The sequence below is a fragment of the Triticum aestivum genome, chromosome 1B (assembly GCF_018294505.1).
Source record: "Triticum aestivum cultivar Chinese Spring chromosome 1B, IWGSC CS RefSeq v2.1, whole genome shotgun sequence".
Classification (NCBI taxonomy): domain Eukaryota; kingdom Viridiplantae; phylum Streptophyta; class Magnoliopsida; order Poales; family Poaceae; genus Triticum; species Triticum aestivum.
The window spans coordinates 527312070-527324264 of NC_057795.1; the positions used below are offsets into that span (position 1 = coordinate 527312070).

The 12195-nt window shown below is 45.9% G+C and overlaps 1 protein-coding gene across 1 annotated transcript; it reads right to left on the bottom strand.

Annotated features, from left to right (window-relative positions):
- Positions 1-4696: 4696 nt before the first annotated feature.
- Positions 4697-7871, bottom strand: LOC123136481 (transcription factor FAMA). The gene is made up of 4 exons (XM_044555858.1): positions 7625-7871; positions 6821-7468; positions 5038-5541; positions 4697-4937 (listed from the first exon to the last, which is right to left on the bottom strand). Exons 1-4 carry the CDS (start codon positions 7634-7636, stop codon positions 4848-4850), a joined length of 1254 nt encoding a protein of 417 aa, XP_044411793.1. The 5' UTR covers positions 7637-7871; the 3' UTR covers positions 4697-4847.
- Between the last annotated feature and the right edge of the window lie 4324 nt (positions 7872-12195).

A 12195-nucleotide genomic window follows, 5' to 3' on the forward strand; every position in this document is an offset into this window, starting at 1 on the left:
TTTTGCAATTTTTTTCATATCTTAGTGTGCTGCATGTGTGCATGCATGTATCTAGGCCCTGGCTAATAGGGTCACCCTAGCTAGTAGGACATGCAACTAATTTAGTTCATGCAAATAATTATTGGATTAACTGAAATGCCCAAAAGAAATATTTCTGTGCTCCTAAAAATATTGGTTTGAATTTTACCTCTGGCCATTATTTTTAGAGCAAAACATGAACATTTTCTTGGACCTATTTGAAGCGAATTTTAACTTCATCATTTCCCAAAATGATTTCCAACGCTTTCACATATCCCCATTTAATTTGGGTTTCATGGAACCATAGACTTGCATAAAAAGAATCACAAAACAATAGTGGGCAAGCAACAAATATGTAAAGAAAAACAAAAAAGTACAATACATACGGCCCAACATTTATTCGACAGAAAAATTTGGCTAAAGAAAAAAGAAGTAAAGAAGTATATGTTTGTTAAAGGTTTATTTGCCGAAGCAACAATTTATTTTGAGGTTTTAGTCGAAGCATTTTTTTAACATGGGTGCCTCTATGCTATAAAACTAGGCTGGTGGCCCTACGCAGGTGGGCTTGTCTCAATTTGGGCCTGGTTATTTTTTCATGGCCCAAAATCTATTCGGCAGCAAGATTTGTTTTTCTGAATTTGGGGTTGTGCACTCTGTTAACTGAAGAACAAGAACAGAACATGAACATTGAATATTTCTGCTTTGATTCAGTTACAAGAACATGGCATGGCGCACATATCGCATCATATGCCTGACAGACCTAAATGCCCCCTCTAATGACGGATGAATAGCAAGTAAAACATAAACAGAGTAATGACACAACAATAAAACCCCCCTGCCATGATATTTGCTTGCTTCTGCAAATTGATCATCTCCATTTGATTTTTCTTGGTCTTCTTCAGTTCCTCGGTCAGTTCAGACTCCAAGTGCAGCTCAGCATTGCGCGCATACCTCGCCATCGGCACGACTCTTCCCGCCCCTCTGTCCGAGCTCCCCAAATTCTCCATCTGTGGCACCCCACCCAAATTGAGCTCCCAGATTGCGGGCCCGCTCGAATCAATGTGGCCCTCAAACTGAATCCTCTCAACATAGTCATCCATCCACTCGGAATGTGTGCATTTCTTCAGGATATGAAAACAACAACATGAACCCTTCAGAATTCAAGGGGAAAAAACAAAATATGGAGAAATTAGAGCAAATGGCACTGAAAGAACGGGCTAAGAACTGAGATCTAACCTTGTCATCCCTTCATGCCATTGTTTTGCTCAAGCACTTCACAAATTCTCGCCCAAGATTTCTATTCTCATCAGTCTTACTGACCCACCATTTCAGAGGCTCTGGGCGTGGGCAGTCAGGGCACCTTGTGAGCGGCACTGGACCATACTGACGCCATTTTGATTGCGTGGCCGAGGAGGTGGACATCTGCACTAGGTCGCTGGAGAGGGTCCGCCGGAGAAGAGGAAGAATGGGGAAAGGGGAAAAGCAATGGGCGGCTGCGGGCGGACGGGCACGGGCGGAATCTCTTCTAGCTGCGAAGAGGTGGGTCCCGCGCTTACTGGACAAGTGGTGGGTCCCGCGCTTACGTGGATAAGTTGTGGGTCCAGCCCATAACAGCTAATGAGGGCATCAGTTCAGTTTAAGGGCCATGTCGTGTGTGGGCTATTTACTCGCTCAAAAGTGTCGCCCCCAAGCCATTCTGTCGAACAACGTCTCACTCCATCCAATTCCCACGAAAGATGTCGCACATGAGCTATTGACCCCCTCTCAACCTGCTCTAATTGGAAGATACTTTCTTCGGCGCTTGCCATTCACAACCAAATGAAAAAACCTTGTATTGTTATCTCCTTCCCAAACACGTCAAACCTTAGCACGTTGAGCACATTTGATCTCCTCCCCGCACATTAGCTTAGCCAAGAATTTAAATGCCTCCCGCTTGACATCACTTACATGGAATGATCCTGAATGTCGAAAGCTTCAAGCTTCAAGCAAGCAACTGATCCTTTTCTTTCTTATAAACAACACTCAAACTCTTAGCCTAGCCCCGAAAGAATTTTCTGAGATGGCGGATATTAAATTACCACCTCAACCATGGTGTCCTTCCCGCTCGGATCATGACAACTCAAATGACGAAGCGGTCTTGTTCCCCACATGGGCGGCCTCATCGAAATCCAAAGGAAGTGTGTGTGTGTGTGGGGGGGGGGGGGGGGGGGGGTGTCAAAAGCTTGTCAAGGTATGATCCAACTTCTCATACGTTGCTGTTTACAGACTGTTTAGCCCAATTATACCATCAACCCGAAAGAGCTATCTCTCTCAAATCTAGGTTCTCCGTAACAGCATTGAACATAAAGGGTCATCTGGCATCAAAGTTATCATAATTATTGTGTATTCTCTCTGAATCATATTGAAGTCTCCGCCACCAACATGGGTAAAGACTCGTAGTCACAAAATCAAAAGCTTGTCAAGGTATGATCCAACTTCTCATCCTTGCTGTTTACAGACTGTTTAGCCCAATTATACCGTCAACCCGAAAGAGCTATCTCTCTCAAATCTAGGTTCTCCAAAACATCATTGAACATAAAGGGTCATCTGGCATCAAAGTTATCATTATTATTGTGTATTCTCTCTGAATTATATTGAAGTCTCCGCCACCAACATGGGTAAAGACTCGTGGCCACAAAATCCAAATCAACTCAGCTAGGGAAGCGGGTTTAAGATCTGGTTGGGCAGCCCCATATACTGTCACCAAAGCCAAAATAAGCCATCAACTCTCGAACACAAATGAATTTTGACAGCAAAATCACCCACCTCCACTTTTCAAACCTCAATTGTTGCTTTATTAACACCCATGAAAATATCACCGGATCTCTTTTATTTCATTCTCTAGCAGTTAATACCACTCTTGACTTTTGTCTACTAATAATAAGTTTTTTTGTTGCTTGCCATTTTTTGTCTACTTTTGTTTCATTCTCTATCGTCAATAGTAGTTATTATTCCTTTTTTATGTGTGCTAATCATTTGAGTTGAATATCTTTCGAGTAGGCTCACCAATTGGCGTAGCAGGGACACCACGTCAAGAAACATAATAGTTCATTCGCCAAAAAAACATATTAGCTCTTGGTCGCAAATACAAAGGCAGGGTCACTCACTCGCTAATTTTTTAAAAATACTCTCTCCGTTCCTCAATATAAGGTGTATTATTTTTTCAAAAAGTCAAACTTCTCTAAGTTTGACCAAGTTTATAGACAAAATATCAATTTCTAGAATACCAAATCATTATCACTAGATTCATCATGAACTAGATTTTTACATTTTATATATTTAGTATTGGAAAGCTTTATATATTTTGCTGTAAAGTTGGTCAAACATAGACAACAGTTGACTTTTTCAAAAACTAATACACCTTATATTTAGGAACGGAGGGAGTAATACATTATTTTTATTAAATTTCAAAAATATTACACGGTAGTTATATTTCTTAAAAATAATACCCAGTTGACCTACTGCTGGACGATTGGATCCATTTGGTTTACTGCTGGCCGATTGGTCCCCAGCGGCCCACTGCCGGCCAATTGGATCCAGTCGGCCTACTACTGGCCGATTGGGCCCCAGTATGCCCACCGCTGGCCGATTGGATCTAGTCGACCCACTGTTGACCGATTGGCCCCCAGTCTGCTTCCTCTAGGGCGACAGGTGCATGCACCTATTTTTCCGTTGAATGGGTATATGAAAAATGTTAAAGAAGTATTTGAAAAATCTTGAATAGGTATTTGAAAAATGTTGAATAGGTATTTGAAAACTGTTGAATAGGTATTTAAAAAACGTTGAAGAAGTATTTTAAAAAATGTTGATCATGTATATAAAAATGTAATCAAGCATTTGCAAAAAAAGTTGAAGAAGTATTTGAAAAATGTTGAATAAGTATTTGAAAACTGTCGAATTGGTATTTAAAAATGTTGAAGAAGTATTTAAAAAAATTTCAATCATGTATATAAAATTTTTAATCAAGCATTTGAATAAAATGTAAAACAAGTATTTGAAAAATGTTGAACAAGTATTTCAAAAATGTAAAACAAGCATTTGAAAAATATCAAACAAATATTCAACACTTTTCAAATATTTGATTAACATTTTTATATACATGATCAGCATTTTTTTAAATACTTATTCAACATTTTTCAAATACATATTCAACAGTTTTCAAAAATACTTGTTCAACATTTTTGAAATACTTGTTCAACATTTTTTGCAAATGCTTGATTAACATTTTTATATACATGATCAACATTTTTGAAAATACTTCATCAACATTTTTCAAATACATATTCAGCATTTTTCTAATAGTTGTTCAACATTTTTCAAATACCTATTCAACAGAAAAATGGGTGAATGCACCTGTCGACCTAAAGGAAGCAGACTGGGGGCCAATCGGCCAACAGTGGGCCGACTGGGGCCAGTCGGCCAGCAGTGGGCTGACTAGATCCAATCGGCCAGCAATGGGCCAACTAGGGGGCCAGTAGTAGGCCGACTGGATCCAATCGGCCAGCAGTAGGCCGACTGAGTATTATTATTTTTTAAATTTAATTACCGCGTATTATTTTTGAAATTTAAGAAAAATAATGTATTATTTAAAAAAACAGCCACTCATTGTACATCTAATCAGTTTACATGCATACGAGAGTGAAGGAACAGTGCATATCGTCATACAAATACAATTAAGCACAAGTACCCGAGGGAGGAAAATATAATTAAGGGCACAATGTAAGTATAGAATTTGAAATTAATCGAGTCGAGATCGACAACAGAAGCTCAATCTTGAGTAAAGGGATGGCTCATAACGTGTAGTTGACGTCGATGAAGCTGAGGATCTGGTGGACGGCGCCGACGATCTCCTCCGCCGTGAATCTTGGCTCGCTCGTGATCTAACATCAAAGCAGCAATTCGATCCGGCGCTCAGTTTCTTGCATACGCATGCACGATCGATCGATGATCTGCGTTCAATTGGCGGGCGCGTGTGCGTACCTTGACGTTGAAGGAGTAGAGGACGGTCTGCTCGATGGTGGTGATGTTGGTGTGGAGGATGGACATGTGCATCTCCTCCAGCACGGCGATGGTCTTGATCAGCTGCTCCGGCCGGCGGCGAGACAGGACCTTGATCACCGCGTCCTCGCCCAGCACGCGCACCTCGATGTCCGCCAGGCTCGACTTGTTCTCGGCCACCTCCTCACGGAGCCCGCCGCCGCACGTGTCGAGGTCGATCATCACCTTGGCACCGGCGGCACCGTCACCGTTCCCCGCCGCAGGGAACGAGAGGCTCGGGGAGACGTAGAATGGCGGAGCCTCGTGCCCTTGCGGTGGCGGCTCGTGGATGGATGTCGCCGGCACCACTGGGGCGGACGCGTCAGCGACCGGCCGTGGCGTGTCGCCGTACAGGCGCCGCCGCTTCTGTGACTCGAGGCACTGGATTAGCTGCTCTAGCTCACGTATGAACTCTATGGCTCCGCCTATGATGGATGCTTGATCTCCCTGCACGGCATCGTGCCATATGTTACCAAAGTTATGGGTTTTATGGATTAGGTGTACTGGTATATCAGGCACTTCGTTAGCATCTCTAGAAATTACACAAATAAACTTTAAGGCAGATTGATAACATTGAAAAAAGTGCATCTAAGATCTAACTAGCTAAGATTTTTTTTGCGGGTAAGTAGCTATGAATTTTTAAAGGGAGTGCCTATGTCTCGGTCACCTAAAAATTAATAAATTCGTAGTCAGTTTTTTACAAAATTTATTCAACTCTTCAAAAATGTTCATTGTGCTATGAAAATTTGTTTATCAAGTAAAAATGGTAGTGTTTGTTTTCCGAGCTCGGGAAAGATAAAACCTTGCATGGATCTCATCATGGAGATCGATGGGCCTCGATGTTGACTGAAAATTAGGAAATCAAAATTTTAAATCCATACTTTGGGAGAAAAAATAGTACTCTGGGGTATGGAAGAATATCAGGTGCTCCCATGGGAGACATGCTCCCATGCTCCAAAGCCACGTGGGCCATTGGATACGAGATCCAATGGTCATGGTCGGAGGGTCTGTAAATTTGCAGAAAACTGCCTCCAGGCTCCCATATTTGTGCGCACGTCCAAGGACTTGACTATGACCACCAGAGCTGAGATCCAATGGCCCGCCCTGGAGCATGGGAGCGTGTCTCAATACGTGATATTCAAGGTATCCCATTCTAGTCTGCTTCGTCTGCCACCATTTTGTCTAGGTTTTGATAGCAAAAGAAAACCTTGAGCATGTAAACCTCAAGTTAACCCTAAAATTGTCAAAGTAATCGCGGTTGGTTTCAAAGTAGAGGAAGAAGGGAAAAAGCATAATGATGCAAATGGGATTGACATATCTTAAGCAAGATTTTTTTTGTAACCTTAAAATTCCTGTCCATTTTTGAACTAGTTCCAAACCAAATTTAAATTACGCATAATTTCTTTAAAATTCAGTGCAATTTGATAGATCGAAATCCAAAAGAACTTCAGCAATTTTAGATATTCGACTGAGGTCTGGAATTTTTATGTTACCAAAAGTTTAAGCCCTCGTGAGTCATGTGATGTCTCCACAAAGCTCCATCGACTTAGACATAATAAAATCTTAGTCCTAATTGGAACTACCATAAGTTTAAGTTTGGGTTAATTATAATTTTTGTGGAGTACTGTTCTTTTCAAATGAAAATCAAATTGTTCGTTGAAATGTCACTGCAAGCGACGAACTATACTGAAATGGTAGCGAGTGAGATGTGCAAGCATATAAATACCCTTTGGACGTAGGATCCTGGCATGAGGGACCTGAGGACCCTGAGGTAATCGTTCATCTGTCTCCGCCGGTTGCGCTCGACGGCGATGTGCGTCATCCGCTGGCTCTCCACCTCCTCGCTGGTCTTGGTCGACCGGGGCCGCTTCCGCCGCCCGCTCTTCGCCTGCTCCCCGCCAGCCTTCTGGCCGACCCTGCCGCCGCCGTCGGACTGCTGGACCAGCGTGGTGCTCTCGGAGACGCCGCCGCCGTGATCGTGCGGGCCTCCTGATCCGTCCGCCGTCTTGCTGCCCTCGTGCTCCGCAGCGTGGTGGATACCTGCGCCTCCGCGGGGATCGGGGTCGTCCGAGCCGGAGAGCTGGGACTGGAACCTGAAGAAGTAGCTGTCCTCCTCGTCGTCGTCACGGGCGTCGTCGTGGTCGGCAGACGGCTGGTTGAGCGCGAGCCTGGGGCCGAAGTCGGCGAACTGTAGCACGTCGGAGAAGCTGAGCTTGTCCAAGGACACCTGGCCGTGCGGCCCACCCGGAGGCAGCGGCGTCGTCTGGCCCAGCATGTAGTCCACCATCTCAGCTCCCGCGCCACCGCCGATCGGCTCCTCCGGCGCCGCCCCGCCGTCCAGTTGAGCGAAGGTGTCCAGCTGGTGGCTGCTTCCCTGCTCAGAGCGACCATGGCAACCAACAAAAGTACAAAACCCCGAAGCTTAGTCTATCACTTGACTAAACAAACACTTCCGAAACTGATCGGCCATGCATGGCCAGGCGGAAACACACTTGCATGCATGCGTGATCGATGCGATGCGTGCATGTACCTGTTTTTCCATGATCGCGACGACGTAGCTTTGATAACCTCACGACGAGCGCATGCATGCAGCTGGTTCGATCTGCGATCACACGCCGTCCTTCATGCGTGCATGCAAGGCCGGTGTGCTTTGCGTCCGCCGGAAGAGGAGCCTGCAGTGAACAAGTTGAGGAGGAAGAAGATATCGAGTGGGTTGAAATTTGTGGGCGTTTGTGCTCTAGAGAGGAGCCTCTGGGACGCATTAATTGAAAAGGGTGGAGGGTGAATTCACCGCGCCACCTCCGGAGGATGGAACGGGAGGCTCCGGCCGGCCGGTGAGTTATTTTTCTCACATGCGCCACGCTCCCTGCCTTTGCTTTCTCCACTTCTCCTCTACTTTTTGTGCTCTTTTTCTTGGGTCGACATGTGACGATGCATGACAGGCCCAGCCCACGGGGCTCAAGAGATCTATCACTGTTTCATTTTCTTTTGGGTGGTAGCAATGGCAGAACTAGCCAAGGATCTTCAGGGAGCAAGACACGAAACATGATTGCCTGAGGGGGCAAAATCTTTTCTGAACTTCTTCTAAAATAAAAACTTCGGTCGTCAGGATACAACACGTCGCCGGCGTCACTGACTGTTGCAGGGATGAACGAGTCGTTTTGGGCCACATTTTTGTTTTGAGGGACTGGCTAGGATCGTCAGAATCCCCAAGTTTCCACGATTCTATTGCATTCCGATCCTGGGTTGATTCTAGGCGATTCCTGGGGCATAGATGAGTTCGTTTATGATTTTGATTCCCCGGACCATGATTCTTCAGAATCACATCAAAAGAACCGGCCCTTGGTCATAGCTCCCCCACTGTGGGGTCAGGATGTAAGTGCTGTAGCGAGCAACTTTTAGTAGAATATTTCCACGTATCTGGTTATCCTTATCCTTCCTTTTCCCTCAACCAAACGAGTGGCATCCTTGGAGAAGTGTTTATCCCTGTCCTGTGGTGGATAGTGACACAACCAAACTCCCCCTTACATCTTGACTGTGGGGTTAGTAGAACGGAACTTGTCTAAGGTCATCTTCAATGCGGACCCTCAAACCGTCCGCATACATTTAGACTGTGCGGTCGTTTTGCCATCCAACTCGGTTATGTCTCCGTTTGCTGGCCGGTCCAGACGTCCCTTTTCTCGTAAACCAGAAGCAAACCCGGGAGGGGGGGGGGGGGGGGGGGAGGATTCGCGGGTGTCCGGACCGCTGCCACGCCGGCTTTCGACAACCCTGGCACACCCAAAACCCTCTCCGTACCCGCCCGAGGCCAGTTGCCCGCACTCATGCTGCTCTAAAGCGGCTGCTCCACGTTGATGTCGGCCCAGAGCGGATGTGACCTCTCACTAGCACCGGCATTGAAGCGGCTTGCTGGCCGAGGGCGCTGCCCGTGCTGCATCCCCGATGTCCACGTCTGTTCATTGTCGGGGAGACGTTTACTAGACTGGATGGAACATATATCTAACACGCATGTTCAATGCATGTCCGTCCATCTGCCACCATTAAACACACATGCCGGCCGAGAACCATCTCTACCGCCCGCCTATTGATACACCTGGATGCTTGGCCTCACCGGCATCCACTATTTAAAGGCGGCTAACTCACGGCTCAAACCATATCACACCATGTCCATTCCACACTCTCCTCTCGTGCACCACATCTACCCTAGCTGCAAGCACGAACACGTTGTGGGAGAGCCTCTCGACAGAGCAGAAGCACGGGGTGGACGCCATTGCGGCCGCCTGGCAAAGCCGATGTGCCAGGCAGATAGAGGTCAGCACGTCGGCCAGCTCTCGGAGGTCTCCGACGATGACCTGACATGGAGATGGGCTCCGACTACAAGCTAGGAGGCGTCGGCTCCTGCGCCGGCTTGACTATGGAGCAGCCGCATGCGCACTTCAACGCCACCATGGTGGAGGAGCAGCCGGCGCCTATGTTGAGGAGCAGTGGTAGAAACTCTTCCTCCTCAAGCAACATCGGCTAGCAGAGGGCAAAATCTATGGTGAGTGCGCAAGCGAGGAAGGCGTGGCGACCATGGTAGCAGTGAACCCCAACGTCGTGGCCAAGCAGTGGGCACTCTACGAGGCCGCCCGTGATCATGCCGTCACTCACAATGTTCAGGCGGCACAGGCGATCACGGATGAGAACTCTACCAGCTATGCGTCCTACGTGCCGCCAACAAACTTTCGGGGGCGCTAGTGGCACGAGGAGAGTGCCGGCCCGTCCATGTCCATCGTCGGCCTCACGTCCATGACGATGGACAGGTGACAGACTCCGACAAGGAGGAGTAGTGCATATTGGATGTGGCGTGGCCCCGAGTCCCAAGTGGGCTGGTCCATCTCCCATATCCTACTCTTGTCTTCGATGACCGCACCTTCACTTCACAGATCTTATCCCCACCGCTCATGGAGATGGCAAGATGGACCAGGCGATCGCCAGAAGGAAACAGTAAGGACATGTAGAATAAGCACTGGCATAGGCTAGGCTTAGGTTCGGTCGCTTTTTTAATGAAAAATGTCAAAAATGCAATGAATGTGCTTCGGTTTACATGAAAATCATCTGGTTTGCATGTAATTCGTCCAGTTTATTAATTTGGTTTGAAATGTATCAGTCACGGCTGGATGGCTGGCTCCTGCATGAGTGTCTACGAACGGGTCCCCATCAGTCCATGAAGGATACGGTCTTCGGTTTGAGGGTCGGCGTTGGAGATGCCCTAAAATGAGTTTTCTTTGGATTCCTCAGAAATAAAAGTTGTTACTAGTAAAGGAGAGTTGGTGACTGAGGTGCGTTACCTGCCCCCTCCCTACGATGGTACCTCGTCGCCTCCCCACACTTACCAAATGAACATAGATGCTTGATGGTACGTGTTCTCTACACTAACCAAAAAACACTTGAGCGTTTCAAACAAGTGAGAGCATCCCACCAGTAAACGTGTTTCGCTGTGTCGACTCAAAGACCCTCACATGGCTGGCGATGTGTTGCGGCAAGCTCCGTGCTCTTGGCGTTCTCTCGGTTCATCTATGCTCATTGATGTTGCAAGATACCTCCCCTACTTGCTAAGCATTTTGAATTTCCGTGGCGGAGTTCATGGTCAAGGTTTGTTTTCAGTGCACTCGTTGATTGCGGACACTCCTGAGTTGTGCCGTGGGGCTCGGTACGCACGCCGATATGGTGCGTTAGGCTGCTTGCAAAGTTCTGGTATTGTGACCCCTCGACGACACCCCACATCTACGTGTCTTTCATGATGATGGTCCTTTTGTCTTCTAGCTAGGCGTGCCTTGTCCAGGGCGTTCTTTTTCTCTTTCTTCTTCCTTTAATATTGGTACATGTACGGTTTTACGGCCGGATTTCTCTCATAAACATGGTCAACTTGTTTATATTTTCAATCCGGTATTCCTTATAAACTGGATCAGCCAAAGCCTAAAGGTGACTTTTAGCTTTGGCCGCTTTTGAGCAATATATTCAGGCGGGGGAACTCTCCTCCCGGTGCCTCAGAAAACAAGTGAGAGCACTTACCAAATGAACATAAAATGCTAAATGATACATCCTTTCCCACACTTACCAAAACAACCGAGCGTTCCACTCGACATATATAAGAACATGCACATGCCAAGTCAGTGTCAAAGGAAAAAAATGCTCCATACAAGAACACACACATACCAAATCATTCCATGCACCTACACGCACGAGTAAGAAATCCAAATGACCTCATCCCATCCTATACTCATCCATCCCTCATGGCAAAATCATGAGCGCATCACTTCAAGATATGTAGGAGTAGGTAGCTGTGTAGTTATCCATGTGTCACAAACTCGGAACTGAAAACCAGGGAAAGACTGATAATATGCACAATTTCATTGTTTATCGTGTATCACTGTAGAATGTAAATTACCTCGCTAAGAAACATTGCTAATAGGAGAACCGAGAAAAAGGCCACATGCCCCTTGATGGTGTGTGTAAAGGTAGACCTTAGTAAATTAACACATTGCATTTTTACTGCAATAATACTGCTTGACTTAAGATGAGGCAAAGCTGGGAGGGCCTTACTGATCAATATACTCTTGAAGAAAGCAATGAACCATATGAAAGTGTAGTTCATGTGGCACCATGAGATGTTGATGTTTCACCTAAGCTCAAGAACAAGAGATAACAAGGGATCAATATTCTACTAGAAAAAAAATCAGAATAGGAAGACGAGAAAGGATGTCAAAATTCCTTCGGAAGTGTTGTTTGTGTGGTCAACAGACTCCCATTGTAAACTAAACAATGTGTAAAACTGAAACGGACAGATAAGGCCTTTTCCTTAGAAAGAATAAATCAACAAAACATCATGGCATTAGTGCATCAACTTCATACATCTGGTCACGGAAATGCAAAGTGAGAATATCATTCGTAATGTTCTTTGCATGCGCAAGCCTGGGTGACACAAGTACTTTGTAAGTGCTAATGAAAGATTTTATGTCTGTTATTGGTGACAAATATTACTACTCCCTCCATCTAGGTGTATAAGGCTAGCCATAGTGGGAGTAACTTAGGTAGTAACATAGCGCACTCCAAGAAAAT